The sequence below is a fragment of the Asterias amurensis genome, chromosome 5 (assembly GCF_032118995.1).
Source record: "Asterias amurensis chromosome 5, ASM3211899v1".
NCBI classification, from domain to species: Eukaryota; Metazoa; Echinodermata; class Asteroidea; order Forcipulatida; family Asteriidae; genus Asterias; species Asterias amurensis.
The window spans coordinates 11,049,813-11,069,561 of NC_092652.1; the positions used below are offsets into that span (position 1 = coordinate 11,049,813).

General features: G+C 36.8%; 2 protein-coding genes across 3 annotated transcripts in view; one reads left to right on the forward strand and one right to left on the reverse strand.

The window, feature by feature from the left end:
- Positions 1-38: 38 nt before the first annotated feature.
- LOC139937389 (complex III assembly factor LYRM7-like) lies at positions 39-9,241 on the forward strand. Its single transcript, XM_071932512.1, has 5 exons — positions 39-142; positions 1,650-1,722; positions 3,428-3,498; positions 6,278-6,359; positions 7,130-9,241. Exons 1-5 carry the CDS (start codon positions 131-133, stop codon positions 7,234-7,236), a joined length of 345 nt encoding a protein of 114 aa, XP_071788613.1. The 5' UTR covers positions 39-130; the 3' UTR covers positions 7,237-9,241.
- The window catches only part of LOC139937388 (endothelin-converting enzyme homolog), a 25,985-nt gene continuing 14,818 nt past the window's right edge, over positions 8,583-19,749 (reverse strand). Inside the window, exons 10-16 of one of the 2 annotated variants that reach the window (XM_071932511.1) lie at positions 19,286-19,508; positions 17,393-17,569; positions 14,016-14,119; positions 12,533-12,643; positions 10,930-11,128; positions 9,395-9,639; positions 8,583-8,719 (exon numbers count right to left, since the gene is read on the reverse strand). In XM_071932511.1, the coding sequence (XP_071788612.1) occupies positions 8,620-8,719; positions 9,395-9,639; positions 10,930-11,128; positions 12,533-12,643; positions 14,016-14,119; positions 17,393-17,569; positions 19,286-19,508 (1,159 nt within the window). In that variant the 3' untranslated portion in view covers positions 8,583-8,619. Of the gene's footprint in view, positions 8,720-9,281; positions 9,640-10,929; positions 11,129-12,532; positions 12,644-14,015; positions 14,120-17,392; positions 17,570-19,285; positions 19,509-19,749 lie in introns of those variants that run through there. The other variant, XM_071932510.1, reaches the window with a different exon arrangement.

A 19,749-nucleotide genomic window follows, 5' to 3' on the forward strand; every position in this document is an offset into this window, starting at 1 on the left:
GCGAGTTCATCACTTGGTTTAACAGGACAAACTAGAGAGGGCGCTATCTAGTTAGTCGTGAAAAAGGTGTTCGTGAAGGAAAAAAATGCAGTTCTTTTAAATTTCTACAGCCGAACAATCATAATCAGTCATGCGTTCCAAGGTAGGCATACACACTTTTAGTTTTATTTAGGTATTTCCTAAGGTTGAGTCACTAATCACTGCATCGGCCTACTCTAGAACAGATGAAGAACTAGCTCATGTAGCTGGCCTCTTCTAATCTTTCTTAGCCCCACTTGTGTGGCCAAGGATAGCTGAATCCTCCTTGGCATGCTTGGCCACACAAGTGGGGCTAGCCTCTTCTTTTTCTTGGGGGGTGGACACAGACCCAGTCATAATTTATAATTTATGCCAGTTATTTTTTAATTCTGATGAACTTGATTACCTGCTGTTGGTATAAGGTTTATTGCGATTCAGAAATGCAATCAATGCATTGTTGTGGGAAGGAATATGCCCCATGTAATGGGGCGGTTTCTATGCAGTTTCTACGAGTACGACTCGCGCACGCAATGCCTAACAATACCTTTGTGTGGGTTCAACAGCGCCCTCTCGTGATATTTTGCTATTTGCTAATAAACCTTATTGGACTGACACTAGACTCTACGTTCGCGACAGTGGTAAAGACTATGACCGTGTCCGAATTGGCGACTTTGGCTACAGCTACGGCTAGATCAGCGCGTCGGCAGTGTTGAAAAATGGCAGACGCGCGCGCCCTAGCCGTAGCTGTAGCCAAAGTCGCCAATTCGGACACGGCCTAATGTTGTACAAGCTTTGAAAAAGCAAGATGTCGGCCGAAGGCTTTGCTAAATTGCGATAATTTTTTCACGAGATCAAAACTCAATTAAATGTAGTAAAAATAACCTAAATGTAACCTAAAACTTATGAAAATTTATCTTTTAGCTAATACTTAACAGTTTTAATATTATGCCTCTGTTGTGGATTTTAGAGGTTGAGTTGATGGCGAGTTGACAGCAAGAAGTAGGGCCCCTACATTGTATTAGTACATTGACCACTGACGCATGTACAAAAATTAAAGGTTTTTTATTTTAAAACAACACTATTTCATTGTTTCGCATGATTAAATTAATAAATCTTCAAAAGTTCAAATGTGTTCAGTACATGTTTGTTAAGAAAATAAATAGAAAGTGAGGAATTCTAGGCCTACTATTAGTGTTACTATATTTAAATAAAACAAGTATTTGATGGCAATTTGTACCTAGGGATTGATCCAAAACTTGGAAAACAAATTATGCATTTCAGTTGGAATACTTTTTCTTGAAGATTGATTCGGGAATGAACTTTATAATTAGTTAGCTTTCACTCTTGTGAAATTGTTAATTCAAATGAAAATCTATTTATTCTGTCAACTCTATGGTTAGTACTAGCCGTATTAAGTGTTTGATCTGTCTTAAATCTAAAAACCCCCAACTTTAAACACATTTTTTCAAACAGGCATTTGAGTCAATGGTTTGATTTTGTTATTTTTTAAAGATATCTTCAATGTTTTTGTTTGTATTTAGCGCCATGAGCACTTTGATGGATTTGTGCGCTTTATAATTATTAATTAGTATTATTGTTATTATTTTGATCTAACCCGTGATCTCATTCAGGTGTTAGCATTGTTCAGGAGTCTCCATCGGACTAGCCAGAGTACATTCATGGGAGATGAAGTAGCATTGAATGGTATGAAAAAAATACTCCATTAATATCGGGTCAAGTGAAATTAGCTTTAAAATTGTCAATTCTTGAGAGAGGTCGTGGTCCAGTTGTATTTAATCATTTGTGTGGATGCACTAGTTTTTCCCTTAAGAGCAGCGATTTCTATTTGATATGGACCACACAATCTTGATATCTTGATTATAATCTGTCTGCACAAATCGCCTTGGATGTGACTGTTGATGTGTAGTCCCACACGCATCGTTAAATTTTGCCATTTCCTAGCATGACCACAAACTAACAATGGTTTATCTGTGTTCATCTAGCGTTCAAGGTAGTAACATTTATAAGCAACAGGACAAGTTCTTATCAGAAGAAGTAATATTTAGGTGATCAAATCTACTGCACGGCAGAAGATGAATAACAGGGCAAGTTCTTATAACAGCAATATATACAGCAAATATTATCACATGGTGTGACTGCAGTATACTAGCCGCTGTATAAAAACCCACCCGTATTCACTGTGCGTAAAATTTATGTAACTACATCGCACGACACGCTGCCCCCATACACCATCCGCATGCGTCGGATGGCCTCGGCATGCGGTTAGTGGTACGAGTGCGGATGACTTGTGTGCACAGTAGTCGTACGATGTGACAGTGTGTATACTGGTGGGTCATGCGGTTTGATTGCACGCACCACGCACAGTGAATACGGGTGGGTTTACAGCAGCGTCTTTTCGGAGCAAATAATAGGACTGCCTTGAGCAAGTCCAGCAGTATACTGAATTTACTGTTTGATTAAATTTTATTCCAAGCATAACAGACTCAGTTTTTGATTGCAAACATTTGCCATTGCTATGATGTTGGTGTATTAAAGGTAGTTGACACTATTGGTCATTACTCAAAACAATTATTACGGTAGCATAAAAACTTACTTGGTAATGAGTAATGGGGAGAGGTTGAAAGTATAAAACATTGTGAGAAACGGCTACCTCTGAAGTATTGTAGTTTTCGAGAAAGAAGTAATTTTCCACAAATTTGATTTCAAGACCTCAGATTTAGAATTTGAGGTCCTCGAAATCAAGCATCTTAAGGCACACAAGTTTGTTTGACAAGGGTGTTTTTCCTTTCATAAATTATCTTGCAAATTTTCACAGGTTTGTTATTTTATGCATTTGTTGAGATACACCAAGTGAGAAGACTGGTCTTTGCAATTACCAATAGTGTCCAGTGTCTTTAAAGGAACACGTTGCCTTGGATCGGTCGAGTTGGTCTTTGAAAAGCGTTTTGTGACCGTTTGTTATAAAATGCATATGGTTAGAAAGATGATTTAAAAGTAGAATACAATGATCTACACAAATATGCCTCGAAATTGCGTGGTTTTCTTATTACCTCGTCGACTAACACGTCGGCCATTTATGGGGGTCAAAATTTTGACTCCCATAAATGGCCGACCGTGATAGTTCGCGACGTAAAACGAAAACCGTGCAATTTTGAGTGATACTTGTGTGGATCATTATATTCTACTTTTAAAACATCTTTCTAACCGTATACATTTCATAACAAACGGATTCAAACGCTTTTTATAGACCAACTCGTCCGATCCAAGGCAACGTGTTCCTTTAAGCACAAGCCATCAGACTTTTTCATTTGTCAGAATTTCAGAAATCTCATGGTGAATTCTCTTCCGTTACAGGATCTTACCATTGATTTTTTTCCCCCCTTTTCAGCTGCTCGTAAAAGAATTAATGATGAGTTCAGAGAAAACAAAGATGAGACTGATCCAGATGAGATTAAACATGTAAGTTTGAATGATTCCTCAATGATTGAGACGGACCCTTGCTGTCTCTGCAGTTGATTGATTGATTGATTGATTGACTGATTGATTGATTCTTGATGTATCTGGTACCTACAATCACGACCATATTGCAATGCCCCCCCCCCCCCCCCCCTTTGAAATTATAGCTCACATTGCAGGGTTTTCTCCGTTCCAGACAGCATTGGGCAAGGGAGAGAGAATGATTATTGTCTGGGGTAAATGGACAGGGAATGTTTATTGTAGCGTTGGGATTAGGTGGCCCAAGCATTTTGGCTTGGATTGTAGGTGTCAGCTTTTTACACCCACAGCTGGGATGGCCAACAACAAGCTCAAGAAATAACTAGATATGGCTAACAATGACCTTTAACCAGTTTTGTACAGATTTCTTCCAACACACTGTGCTGCCCAGCACAGACTTCCCCCAGATTGCACTTCAGCAATGATTGGCCCCATATCTAAACATGAATAATTTTGTTGAACCGCTCACTTGGTGGGCTAAATTGGATTTAGAGCCCATCACTAAAATTGGTCTAGCTAGCTAGCTACAACAATGCAGTTGACCTTGTATAAAACTGCCCAGTACTCTTAGCAATGAAGAATTTGAGTGTAATGGACTGTTACAACGACAATGTTATTAACTTCAGTTTTTTAATAGGACAGCCAGACTAATGGCAGTTATGTTAAAAACAGTCTATAAGATAATAACATTGAATTAAACTTTTAGAAAAAATTAAATTTCCTTTTGTCCAAATAATTATGGAAGTTGGTTTTAATTAATGGCTTTAAATAATCGTACAAAGGAAACAAGGAAATTAACACAACAATCATCAACTAAGATTATTCAATTCAGTTCATCTTTATTGGTCATGCATGATAAATCTGGTTATTCTACATGAAAACATGCTCAGTGAAAATGCTGTCTTTCTCAGCTCAAACAAAATAGGCTTTGTTTTAGCTGGAAGATGGCACTGCATTGAACAGCTTTGGTATTTATTACTCTGTTGATTTTCGGTGTTGCTTCACTGTAGTCAACGAGTAACTTTGCATCTTTAGCATGATACAAAAATACAATATTTCATTTCTATAAGACATTGTTATAAAAACAGAATGCATCAATCATTATAGTTGTATTATTTAGCAGTAAAGTTCAAGTAAAATTTCCTTGTATTTTGAAAACTATGGTACTTGAGACCTTGGCCCAATTTCATAAGCTGCTAATCACAAAAATTTGCTTAGCATGTGAAAATTTAGTTGGTAATCCTGTTTTTAATCAAGGCAAAAATTTCATGCTAAGCAAATTGTTGTGCTTAGCAGCTCAATGAAATTGGGCCCTGGTTTGGAAGATTTGGTCCCAAGTCACTTGGAAGCAAAGTTGCCATAATTTGTTTCTTTTTGACTTACATTTTGTTGCTTGTACATGTACATTACAAATTAAGGAAAACTCAGATCTCCTTTTTATGTTTACATGTATAAGATTGTCATAAACTGTGACGTTGCCTTGGATCGGTCGAGTTGGTCTTTGAAAAGCGTTTGTAACCGTTTGTTATAAAATGCATATGGGTAGAAAGATGTTGTTAAAGTAGAATACAATGATCCACACAAACATGCCTCCTAATTGCACGGATTTCCTTTTACCTCGTTGACTAACACGGTCGGCCATTTATGGGAGTCAAATTGCCTCCCATAAATGGCCGACCGTGTTAGTCAACGAGGTAAAAGGAAAACCACGCATTTTTGAGGCAAATTTGTGTGGATCATTGTATTATACTTTTAAAACATCTTTCCAACCATATGTATTATATAAAAATAGGTTACAAATGCTTTTTATAGACCAACTCGTCCGATCCAAGGCAACGTGTTCCTTTAATAAAAGTTGTATTGCTGTAGAGTTGCATAAAAATATATTATACTTTTTGGAAGCTCTGTGTGATTGCATATGCTTGAATAATGAGGAATGGAATTTGGGTAAAACATATTTTATAAATAAGGCACTCATTGATATAAGGCACTTATTAAGGCACTCATGTAGCAGCAATAGATCCAAACCAAAGATTAAATTGCATCAAAGATTAAAGAGCGTCAAAGGCGCAAGAGATGCGGAACTCGGGCTGAAATGTGAAATCCCACTGGATGCCATTTTGGCAAGTAACTCTTTTGATACACAATAGATCAGTGCAGATCAGTGCAGACAATGACCATTCCTATCAATGGGAAACAAAACATTCACTTGCTGAAATGGCGCCCATGTCTATTTAACAATAGATAAGATTCAGTTCCGCATCTTGCGCCTTCAATACCAATACTCTATAATCTTTGATCCAAGCTAACGTTAGACTATTACTTTGACCTGGGGTGGATTTCACAAAGAGTTAAGACTAGTCTTATCTGCACTTCGGACAAGTTATTTTTTTTTATATCTCCTAGGACTAGTCCTAAGTTCCTAACTCTATGTGAAATCGACCCCAGCTCTTCTGAGAGCCACAACTTTTTCATTAAGCAGTAGTTAAATAGACCTTTTGCACATGAAGTCACATGCTCAATGCGGTCAAGTAGCACCCTCACTGGGGTCAAAAGAAGCAAATCATTGGATGTAAGCTGTTCTTTGCGCGTAAAATATGCGCCTGACCTCGGCCTACTTATAGAGCTTTGATTCATGCCAGGGATCTATTATCAAGGTCTATGTTAATGTAGAAGGTTAAATTGCACAGGTTCTTATTAGATGATTTTGTCATAATCCTGAACAAACTTGTTTTCTTTGAAGATGATTAAGGTTGGTGTGGACGTAGAGCTTCTGATGAAGAAAACAATAGTGCAAGCAAAACTCAACGAGAAAGGTCGATATGGTTAGTTCCCTGAAAGTATTTTTCTTGCAATTATTTCGACAACCTTTATTTATGCCCAGCAGTAAGACAAAAAAAAGTGCTTGTTTGTCCACTAAGGGTTCTCAAAAGGTAGTGTCGGTCAATCATTTGTTTTTGAGTGACGCTGGTACACGATGACGTAATGGTGAGAATGTTTTTGTACAAAGAAGGGCTTCTTGCATGTTAAAAACAAGAACTGTTGGTTATTATGAACCAGCATAAACAAACACCTTTTTTGGGCCTAACTGCATAAAGTCCATTATTTTGTATAAACTGAAACAAGGCGGGGGAGGGGGGGGGGGTCCACTAGATTTGTTAACTATTATTTTGTTTCTTCGTAGGTTGCTAGAAGTTAGCTATGAGTCTTTTTTTAGTAATAAACCCAATTTGTCCAGTAGTTTGTTGTAGTAGTTGTATTAGCTAAAACAAGTGCCTGAGTAGGTGTGTTTCCACTTCACATTTTTAAGACACAATATACTTTCTTTGTTTTCTAATAACTACATCTGTTACTGTAAAATGGGGGTGGCTTGGAACAAATTTTCAATGCAATTACTGGGATTTATTGGGGGAGCCCATGACATACAGAGCCAATTTATTTATTTATTTTTTTATTATTTTTTTTCGGGGGGAGGGGGTCATCAAAAGTTTATCCAGATCACCCCAATGTCCAAAGCCACCCCTTATTTGCGGTAATAAACTATCTCTATTAACTTGTGATTTGGTATATTTTTTATCTAATTTGCATATATCAGAGATCAGGGTCACTGAGGACACACTGAGGGAAGACAATGCACCACCTTCGTCAAAACAGAAAGCCCCCGAGACGAACAGAACAGAAACTAACACCGAGTCAAGGTGACACATGTGGCACAAACTTGAACGGAAGCGGAGTTTGTAAATAGGTGAACATTAAATCCAATGAGCTCTTTACAAGTTGAGCTCTATAGGAGCTCGCCAGTTTGGCTGGACATTTTTTTAAAGGCAGTGGACACTATTGGTAATTGTCAAAGACCAGTCTCCTCACTTGGTGCATCTCAACATATGCATAAAATAACAAACCTGTGGAAATTTGAGCTCAATTGGTCATCGAAGTTGCGAGATAATAATGGAAGAAAAAACACCCTTGTCACACGAAGTTGTGTGCGTTTAGATGGTTGATTTCGAGACCTCAAATTCTGAATCTGAGGTCTTGAAATCAAATTCGCGGACAATTACTTCTTTCTCGAAAACTACTTCACTTCAGAGGGAGCCGTTTCTCACAATGTTTTATACCATCAACCTCTCCCCATTACTCGACACCAAGTAATGTTTTGTGATAATAATTATTTTGATTAATTACCAATAGTGTCCACTGCCTTTAACTGAAATGTTTTTTAGAATGAATGATTGATTTCACTACAGACTGTAACCCATCTGCCAAACATTGATGGGAGAAAAATGTTAGACTTTGACCTCAATACAATTTGAGAAGAAAACAAAATCAAAGTAAGTATGGTATGAAATAACATGTGCTGTTTGTTGTAAAGAAATGTTTGAAAAACCTCATTCAAAGTTAAAGCAGAAACTATTGCTGAGTAAGCAAACTTCTTTGCCCAAATATAAGTAGCAGAAAACCAGTCACTAGTGAACGACAGAGAACTTGTCACTGGTAAATAGAAGACAACCAGTCACTAGTGAACAGCAGGGAACTAGTCACTTGTGAATAGCAGAGAACTTGTCACTGGTGAATAGCAGACGACCAGTCACTTGTGAATAGCAGAAAGCCAGTCTCTATTGAATAGCAAGGAACCAGTCACTAGTAAAAAGCAGAGAACCAGTTACTGGTGAATAGCAGAGAACCAATCACCAGTGAATATAGGAGAACCAGTCAGTAGTGAATGTGTGAGAACCAGTCAGTAGTGAATGTATGAGAACCAGTCAGTACTCACCATTTTGTTTATACACACAATTGTACTACTAAATCAATATCGGCTTATTTTCCAAATAATGTTTTCCTAGCAACCTCAAGATACTTGGCTGAGATTTAAGATAGCTGAGATTTAGTTCCCAAGAATTTCATCATAGATGATGTAGTAAAAATTGTATTGAGGTAAAAAGTTAAACATTTTCTTGAGTTGATGAACTTATTAGATGAATACTAGTCACTGTTGCCTGATTATGTGTGGAAGTCTTTGGCCTTTGTTCAATCCTTGGCTCTGGTTTGGTTTGAAGTTTGAAAAAGGCCTGTTGACTTGTCTACTTGTTACCAAACCCTGCACTTCTCCTCTGGGTTCATGGTGCTTCCAGGGGGGCATTGGAAGGCTGCCGAGAACTCTTCCGTGTTTGAAAAAGTTCCAATCACCCTGGAGACAAAAACAAAACAAGAAATATAAATAATTGTTTGGATTAAGAAAACAAGCTGTTTAACACGAAATGTATTGAGTACATTTCACTAAATTAATAATCAATTAAGTATGTCAATGGTGAAAAGTTGAGAACCAGTCACTAGTGAGTTGCAGAGAACCAGTCACTAATCGCAGAAAACCAGTCACTAGTGATTAGCAGAGAACCAGTCAACAGCTGAGGACCAGTCTCTAGTCAATAGCAGAGAACCAACTTCCTGTTGAATTGCTCAGAACCAGTCACTAGTGATTACCAGAGAATCAGTCACCATTCAATAGCTGAGGACCAGTCTCTAGTCAATAGCAGTAAACCAGTTTCCTATTGAGTAGCTGAGAACCAGTCACTAGTAAGTAGCTGAGAACCAGTCATCAGTGAATATCTGATGTGGACCAGACTCTTGTCAATAGCTCAGAACCAGTTTCCTGGTGAATAGCAGAGCACCAGTTTCCTGTTGAATAGCTGAGAACCAGTCACTGGTAATTAGCTAAGAACTATTCACTAGTGAATAGCAGAGAACCAGTCACTAGTAAATAACTGAGAAAGCATATAACCAGTCAATAAAAACATAGCAAAGAACCCGACTCTTATCATCAAAAAGTGCAATGTCATAATAAGGATAGGTTTGGCCCATGTACCTGTATTTCCCAGGAGAATGCGGATCAGAAAGTAGCTGCAACACTTCCTGTTCAGGCGTGGCCAACCTACACCAAGTTTGCCCCGCCCCAATGAAGAAAAGCTGCTCAGGTGTCATATCCTGAAGACCTGGTAGTAGTTTCTCTGGTTCCTTCAGCTGGTTCTTATACATCTCATAGGCATGGATGGATAGTCTTATTCCTCCATTGTCAGCAATGTTTTCACCTAGTGTTAGTTTGCCATTCACCTGGGTACAAAATGTGTTGGAGTTATGTGTCAATAGGGCCCAATTTCATGGAGTTGCGAAGCACAAACATTTGCTGAGCATGATACATCTTCCCTGATTCAAACAAGATTACCTACCAAATTTTCACGTAATGTTTAGAATAAACATCATGTAAATATCAGTAACAAGCAATATGCAACAGTGGTAAATTTGGTTGGCAATCCCATTTTTATCAATAAAGAAATTTTATGCTAAGCAAATTTTTGTGCTTAGCAGCTCTATGAAACTGGGCCCTGAAATCAAATTGAAATGTGTTGTAATGGAGACCAAAAGCAATTCTTTAACGACTTACATATCACAGTCTGCAAGAAACTTTCTGGCATTCTGTGGAACCAAGGGCCAATTTCACAAAGAGATTAAATTGATCTTATGTGCAAATCAATCTTAACTGCTTATCAAAGTGCAATGTCACAGTACAAATTACCATGGTATGTTGACAACTCATTTTGAAGACAGTGGTCACTAATGGTAATTGTTAAAGACCAGTCTTCTCACTTGGTGTATATCAACATTGCATAACATAATAAACAGAGCTGTGAAAATTTGAGCTCGATTGGTCGTCGGAGTTGCGAGATAACTATGAAAGAAAAAACACCCTTGTCACACAAATTTGTGGAAAATTACTTCTTTCTCAAAAAACTACTTCACTTCAGAGGGAGCCGTTTCGTACAATGTTTTATACTATCAACCTCTCCCCATTACTTGTTACCAAATGAGGGTTTATGCTGCTAAATACTTTGAGTAGTTACCAATAATGTGCACTAGATGAATCTAAGTGCTTTGTTAATGGGACTCACTGGTATGGACACCTTTGGTAATTGTCCAAGACCAGTCTTCTAACTTGGTGCATCTCAACATATGCATAAAATATTATTGGTCATCGAAGTTGCAAGAGAATAATGGAAGAAAAATACCCTTGTCACACAAGTTGTTTGCTTTCATATGCTTGAATTCGATACCTCAGCGAAGGTCTCAAATCCAGCCGTTTCTCACAATGTTACATACTATAACAACTCCCCATTGCCAAGTAAGTTTGTATGCTAACATTTATGTTGAGTAATTACCAGTGTCCAGGCCTTAAAGACAGTGAAAAGCTTGTTTAGATTGTTAATTTGTTTTTTGAAAAATGTTGTGTATGTTGATTCATAATAATTGTTGTTGATCACTGGTTTATAATAGTTAATATCAAAGTTTTGAGAGAAATAATAAAGACAGATGAGTTGTGGCTAATACGAGGAAATGTTGTCTTACATGAAGATTGTCATCTGCTCCTAAGTAGCCATCGTACTGATCCACAATGCACTGCGCATGCTCCTTATATGCCTCTGCTGATTGGTTCTTCCACCAGTTATGCAAATTTCCCATTGCGTCATATTTCCTTCCAGTGTTATCAAAAGCATGAGTGAGCTCGTGACCTATGACCCAGCCTATGGCGCCATAATTTATTGACCTAACAGTTGAGATAAAAAAAAACTATATTAAGTTTGTTTGATTCAATTGTCCAACCGCGCAATGGCGAGTTACTGGACGAATAAAAATATTAATATTAAACACTTTATAAGCACATTAAAGTGTCAAAACTTAAAACATACAATCATGGCAGGAGGGGATGACTCTAAAAATAACATACAGAAAACATGCAAGACCCAAGATGGAGAACTATTGGACTTATCACTAGGTGGCAAGATGAGTGATATGTATAAGTACACGATCCAGTGAGTCCAACTTGTAGACCTTCAGCCGATTTCACGAAACTTTACGCAACTGAGTTTAGTCCACTTGCGCAACGTTTATGATAAATTTAAACATGCGAAGGTGCATTGTAATTCAGATAGTTACTGTTTCAAAAATGTTCTAGTGTTATGAATTCATTTGCTAAGGATAAATAATTACAAAGGTTAACGCAAATGAATGCAAACAAGAGACTCCTATAATGATTGGGTTTTTTTTAAGTTTAAATTACCCAGACGGCCTAACAGAATGGTTACGTTGTTTATAAAGAAGTGAAAAACAGTTGCTTCCCTTTCCGAAGGATAAGAGTATTTGCGATTAAATGATCTTTTTGTTTCCCCATTGCCCAGTTCGGTTATAAATGAATACTGGATGTGTTAGTATTGTTTAAAGCTTTGCATGGTGTGGAGAAATATGAAGATACTATAAAAAAATGGTAAACTTGCGGGTACAACCATGTGTAAATCTCTTTTGTGTGAGTGATGGCTCTGAGAAGAGCCGGTTTGGTCTCGACGTTTCGAACAATAGGCCTTTGCTCTGTTCATCTTAAGCTCAACCACCACCAGTAGTCCAGCATTCTCCTGAAGACGAGCATAGTATACGGTTTGAAACGTCGACACCAAACCGAGACCAAAAGAGATTTACACAGGGTTGTACCCGCAAGTTTACTACAGGTTTTCTCGGTCAAATTAAAAAAATGAGCAGTCAATTTCATTTTCATGCGTTCGAGTTAAAGCTGTTTTGCCTCCCCAGTTGTTACTGCGTTTCAAATTCAGAATTCGACCATTCAATTTCGTTTTGGGTCGATTCAAATTCCTTTAGCACTCTGTTCAATTTAGCGTATCGTCATTCTTTTTCGTGGCACACACGCCTCAAGAAGCGTTGCGAATTTGAATGCTGCTTTGATGAATTTTAAATTGAATGATTATTTTGTTAAATCGAATGACGCAGCATTACATTTGACTAATTATAAAACGAAATCGAACTACCCTTTTCAGTAGCATTGGATATCGCGCGAAATAGAATAGCTTGGTGGTTAAATTGGCTGCTCATTTGCCGAAATTGACCGAGAAAACCTATATTTGTAGTTTCTTCCTACTATAAGTGTTGTATTTATACCTACATCGGTAACTTGTGTGAGTAGAATGGCACTTGTAGAATACCAGCAGGGAACACAATCTGGTTGAATTGTGGATTGTAGTAAGCATTCACCTCGGCTGGTGTCATGTCCCACCTGAACGGTAAATCATGATTCAAATGTAGGGTGCGTTCGTTTAGCTTCACTGGGTCGACCCCGGTGTGCGGCGTTTTTTTCCCCAGGTCGAACGTGGGTAATTATCTGCACACGTTCGTCCTGGAAAAAAAACCCGCTACACACCGGGGTCGACCCGGGGAAGCTAATCGAACGCACCCATGTTATTACAATTATTACAAACGTCTAATTCAAAGTGCTTTTTGTTGGAGATTCTAAGAATTGAAACGTTTGCATAGCTTGGGGTTAGGGTTCCGCTTAGAGGCACTGGACACTATTGGTAATTACTCAAAATAATTGTTAGCAAAACAACTTTCTTGGTGACGAGCAACGGAGAGCTGTTGATAGTATAAAACATTGTGAGAAACGGCTCCCTCTGAAGTAACGTAGTTTTTGAGTAAGAAGTAGTTTCTCACTAAAATACTTGAATTGAATTCAAGATCTCAGCTGAGGTCAATTCGTGGCAACTCAAAGCACACAACTTGTGCGACTAGGGTGTTTTTTCTTCCATTATTCTCTCGAAACTTCAACGACCAAATGAGTTCAAACCTTCACAGGTTTATTTTTGTATGCATGTATGTTGAGATACAAAAAGTTAGAAGACGGGTCTTTGACAAAGGTTTCTATAAAAATGTTCCTGAACTCCGGCGGGACCGGGAGCGACGTCCGCCTCACCACCCGAGCAAACGCTGCTTTGATCCACAACCGAAAATAAGCCTTTACAATCCCTTGATTTTGAAGAGATTCAAACATCCAACCAAGGATGAAACAAATATTAAATCAGAGCCATGAACGTTCTTCTTGATTGGTCCAAAGTTTCAAAGATTCATGATCAAAAAGGCTTTCCCTGCGGAAAACGGCGTGTGTAGGCTTACGAATATCGTTCAATCAAGTAAATTGCTATAGGCAGTGGACACTATTGGTAATTACTCAACATGATTATTCGCGTAAAACCTTACTTGGTAGCAAGTAATAGGGTATACAACACCGTGAGAAACGGCTCCCTCTAAAGTGATGTAGTTTTCGAGAAGAAGTAATTTTCCACGAATTTTATTTCGAAACCTCAGATGAGGTATCGAAATCAAGCATCTGAAAGCACACGACTTTGTGTGACAAGGGGTGGTTTTTTCTTTCATTTTTTATCTCGCAACTTTGACGACCAATTGAGCTAAAATGTTCACATGTTTGTTATTTTATACATAAGTTGAGATACACCAAGTGAGAAGACTGGTATTTTGTCAATTACCAACAGTGTCCATTGTCTTTATTGGCTGGCGTATTATGTTTGACGAAGAGTGATTTGATAACAACATTGTATAACATCAACACTTAAACCATTTCAACCTAAACTTACTCTGTCTTGTCCACTGGTTTGCCTAGCTTTTCTTTGTTCATATTTCCGTAGAAAATATTGGCCGTAAGAAGATTACCCAATAAAGTTAATTTGGTGATTATGAGCTGTGAATAAAAAAAAATAGTTGTGTTGATTGGAGATCTTGGATCATATAGGTTCAGTGAAGTAACTTCCTGCTGATTACCAAGTTTTCAAGAAACAAACGCAATCAGACAAATTAACGACCAAAACGTGATTATTCTAGTGATTTGTTTAAAGAAAACGATATGGCATTAAAATCATTTTTATAAAGTCATATTGTCAAGGTTAAAAACTTCATTTTAAACACGGTTTTCTCGATTCGACTGCCTTTCATATTCAAGAAAAATCAAATAAAGAATAGGTATTTGGTTTGCGGTAGGGGTGTATCTATTTTCCAGGTGGAGTTTGTTCTTAGAGAACTGTCTTTCGCTATTCTAGTATCACAGAGTAGATTTATCGGATGTTGGGGAGTCTTCTCAGCTCTGAAAAGAACTGTCCTGCCTTTTTAAAAACTATATACTTCCCGGGCGAAAGATAGAAAATTGGCGGGACTACTACTTTAGCTTATGGGATCATATAACTATACTACCACGGAGTCAGTTTTGACATGGTCTCAACGTTTCGATTAGCAGGTTCTAGTCATAAAGCTTGAAATGCTGAGATCATTATAGTAGAATAAAGCAAGACAGTTCTCCAAGAACAAACTCTACCTGGCAAGGAGATACACACATGGTGGTACCGCAAACCAAATATACATTGATACCTCACCATGCAATGCCTCAAATCCTATAGGCAAAATAATGCTTTCAGGTTAAAAGTTAACGGCTACATTTTCATCCAAATTTAACAAAATAATCTGAAATGTCTTTACTTTATTATTATTATTATTATTATTATTATTATTATTATTATTATTATTATTATTATTATTATTATTATTATTATTATTATTATTATTATTATTATTATTATTATTATTATTATTATTATTATTATTATTATTATTATTATTATTATTATTATTATTATTATTATTATTATTATTATTATTATTATTATTATTATTATTATTATTATTATTATTATTATTATTATTATTATTATTATTATTATTATTATTATTATTATTATTATTATTATTATTATTATTATTATTATTATTATTATTATTATTATTATTATTATTATTATTATTAGCTGTTCCGACGTAGTGGTCGGAACAGCTATTGAAATCGTCAAGATTTTTATTTGTTATTATTATTATTATTATTATTATTATTATTATTATTATTATTATTTGTATCCGTCAAAAGCCCATAGGTTTAACCAGGGCATTTTGTTAAAGCCAAAAATCATACTTGGCTTAGTATAAAAGAGTCAGACCATATATCATATTAAAGCTTAGGTCTTGAAGTTGTAGTTAAATGTAATTTGCATAAATTAAATAATTAATTAACTAAGTTATAACGACATGAATATTTAATTAGCCAATCTTTAGATTGCCATATCTCACAAACTATACGTCCGATCGCAATTTTTTTTTCAATTTTGTACTTTGTGGGTACTGTATAACTATTCCATGGCCTTAAAATCCGGACGAGGTCACCATGACGTCATGTATTGCACGTTTTGTGTCTGTGCACAAACACAATGGCTCTTCAAATGTCAACATTTAAATGGTCAAAAACTTAATAACTTCAAAATTATTTATCTGTTTGTTTCCTGAATTTGATATTTTGTGTCAAAAAATACACTGATTCTAAAAATAATGGTTTCCGTTCATTAAAACCAATCAAGGGACGTCTATCATTAACGAATAAATTAAAATCTTGCCGTCATCGGTACAACGTAGTACTTCTGGATGTAGTCACTAAACTGCGTGCAGTCACTTTCATGTTGCTGTACACTGTCTCTATGGGTGATTGCAATACAGTGTGGACCTGTTTTCATTGAGGACTTACTTGAGGGGAGTCTACCACGCTGTCCTGATGTTGGCATCGATGTATTTTTTTTTCCTAACCGTGTTCTGGACATACTCCATTGGATTTGTACACAACCAATAGGCATACATTGGAATCCTACGATGGTTCAGGGTTTTCGTTAAAATGATGTACGTTCTAATAGGTTTTTTTTAAAAGGCATTGGATTGGGGTAAGTTACACACCATCGTGTACCTTATGAAATTTGTTAGTATGAAAAACACAACTTTAAAACTGTGACGTCATCACGTGATAATTTATGGTAATTAGAAGCTTTAATGAGTTTTTCTTTGCAGCACTATATCTCAAGAAGTGAACGGCCGAATTCAAAGTTGTTTTCAGTAATAGACTCCTTAGGCATGATAGATTTGCATTGGGTAACCGTGACCCCGATTTGACCTCTACTTCCGGGTCAACCGGAAGTGAGACCATATTTCAAGAGTTACACAACCGATTTAATTTTTTTCTTCAGTTATAGACTCCTTAGGCATTAAATTTTGTTGGGGAAAATCCGTGACCCCATTTTGACCTCTTCTTCCGGGTCAACCGGAAGTAGGACCATTTGTCAAGAACTACACAACCGATTTTCAAACTTTTTTCAGTAATAGACTACTTAGACATTAAACATTAACTTAGAAAACTGTGACCTTATGTTGACCTTTATTTCCGGGTCAACCGGAAGTGAGATCATTTCTCAATAACTACACAACCGATTTTCAAACTTTTTCAGTTATAGACACCTTAGGCATTAAATATTAACTTTGAAAACCATGACCCCCACGTTGACCTTTCCTTCCGGGTCAACCGGAAGTGGGACCTTATTTCAAGAACTACATAACCGATTTTCAATTTTGTTTTGGTTATTAACTCCTTTGACATTGGACATTCGCATTGGCTAGCCGTGACGCCATGTTGACCTTTACTTCCGGGTCAACCGGAAGTTGGACCATATCTTAAGAACTACACAACCGATTTTCAATCTTTTTCAGTTTTAGACTCCTTAGGCATCAAAAATAAAATTAGAACAACCGTGTCCCCAATTTGACCTATATTCCTGGTCAACCGGAAGTGAGACCATATCTTAAGAACTACACAACCGGTTTTCAAACTTGTTACTCTTATAGACTCCTCAGGCATTTAAAATAAACTTTGTGACCCCCATATCTCAAGAACTACACAACACGGAACAGCTTTGTGTTTGTTCACAAACACCTAATGTCTAGTTATTATTATTATTATTATTTTAACCCATACACCGATGTGTGTTAGCACTGTATACTCAGTACTCTCCCGAGTCCTGTGAAAAAATATCACATGCATGTTACTCGGGTGGGATTCGAACCCAAGACCCTTGCAATTCATCTATTATGTCTTTACCTTGTCATAGTATTGATTGAGTTCACTTTCTGTAGTGATCCACAATGGAGCAATTAATTTATCCACGATTGCTTTGGCTTTCTCCCTAGCCAATGCCTTGGTTGCCGTGTCCATCCATCCGACCATCGGGAGGCTTTTTATGAACATTTGTCGGATGCTTTCTATCATCCCATCAATCTAATCCAAACAAAATACCGATAATAACATCAATTACTATTGGTAATTATTATCTTAAATAAATTAATTAATTATTATCTTAAAACCTTTCTTGATTACGAGTAATGGAGAGCTGTTGATAGTGTAAAACATTGTGAGAAACGGCTACCTCTGAAGTAATGTAGTTTTCGAGAGAAGCGTAATTTTCCTCTAATTTGATTTCGAGACCTCAGATTTAGAATTTGAGTTCTCGAAATCAAGCATCTGAAAGCGCACAACTTTGTGTGACAAGGGGTGTTTATTTTTTATTTTTTATCTCGCAACTTTGACGACCAATTGAGCACAAGTTTTCACATGTTTCATATTTTATACTTATGTTGGGATACACCAAGTAAGAAGACTGGTATTTGACATTCACCAATAGTGTCCATTGTCTTTAAAAACCTTGATTGGTAATTGTCTAAGATCAGTCTTCTCACTTGGTGTATCTAAACATGCATAAAATAACACACCTGTGAAAATTTGAGCTCAATCGGTCGTTGAAGTTGCGAAATAATAATGAAAGAAAAACACGCTTGTCACACGAAGTTGTTGTGCTCTCAGATGATTGAATTCGAGACCCCATTCTAATTCCGAGGTCTCGAAATCAAATTCAAAAATTTTAGTGGAAAAATACTTCTTTCTCGAAAACTATAGGTTACTTCAGAGGGAGCCGTTTCTCACAGTGGTTTATACCAGCAACAGCTCTCCATTGCTCGTCACTAAGTAATGTTTCATGCTAATACTTATTTTGAGTAATATCCAATAGTGTCCACTGCCTTCAAACCTAAAAGGCACTGTAAACTTTTTGTCAAATACAAGTATACCCCCACATTATTATGCATAATAACAAACCTGTGAAATTTTTGACTCTATTGGTTCATATCATCAAAATTTAACATACATTTTTTTTTCCTGTGACTCTCACAAGTCGTTCTAATATTTTAACGTTTTGTGCCGAAGAAAGTGCTGGTAAAACCCTTCATGTAATACCCAGAAAAACTTCACCTTGACGGCACTGGACACATTTGGTAATTGTAAAAGACAAGTATTCTCACTTGTTGTAACCCCAAATTATATGCGTGAAAAACATGTGAACAAATGATGAAAAACACCCTTCTTGCACAAATGTGTGTGCTCACTATGCCTGATAAAAGGCTTCAGGCCTGAAGTCTTTTATTTTAGGTTTTCTCGGTCAAATTCGGCAAATTAGCAGTTCATTTCCAAGCTGTTTTACCTATCCAGTTGTTACTGCGTTTCAAATTCAGAATTGGGCCATTCAATTTCAAGTCAAATTCCTTTAGCACTCTGTTCAATTTAGCGTATCATTCTTTTTCGTGACACACACGCCTCAAGAAGCGTCTGCGAATTTGAATGCTGCTTTGATGAATTGCTAAATTGAATGATTATTTTGTTTAATCGAATGACGCAACATTACATCTGACTAATCATAAAACGAAATCGAATGACCCTTTTCAGTAGCATTCGATTTCGCGCGAAATAGAAAATGCTGGTTGTTAAATTGGCTGCTCATTTGCCGAAATTGACCGAGAAAACCTATATTTGAGTGAGAGATTATCTCTCAAAGAGAGCCGTATTTCACAATGTTTAATGTTTGGGTTATTTTGAGTAATGACCAATAGTGTGCACTGCCTTTCTTTTTGTAGGCTATCAATGATACTTTTTGTAATATCTTACCTCGTCCTTTGTCTCAAAGCTATGTGTTGCCTTAATGAATTCAGCACCGACGGCATAGCCAAGGATGCTGTTCGCTGTAGACGCACATAATAACCATCTGGGAGAACTAGCTTCAATCCCTGAGTAAACTCTTTTAAGCTCTAACTTCGCCTGTCTGTATTTCCGCGGTAAGGCTGCAGAAAATGAAGCAATTAACTGCCACTTCATGTAGTTGTTTACTGTCCTGCATTTAAAAATAAAAATAACTGTTTGTTACAATGTCATTGTAAAAATAGCACAAAGAACAAAAACATCACGTTTGGTTGTTGGACATGGAATGGTTTCGTACCATTTCAAAGAGTGTGTACACCATCGTTAATTATATACGCGGCCTACTTTATGGGTTTGTTATCGAAACCTTTACAATTAGAATTGGATTTGTTATTGTCCGCTTCACAAATAAACGTAACTTTAGTTTCCATTGG

Excerpts from the sequence above, each read along its gene's own strand:
- LOC139937389 (XM_071932512.1), top strand. Across the intron at positions 1,723-3,427 it reads AGATGAAGTAGCATTGAATG|CTGCTCGTAAAAGAATTAAT; the intron begins GTATGAAAAAAA and ends CCCCCTTTTCAG. Across the intron at positions 6,360-7,129 it reads CAACGAGAAAGGTCGATATG|AGATCAGGGTCACTGAGGAC; the intron begins GTTAGTTCCCTG and ends TGCATATATCAG.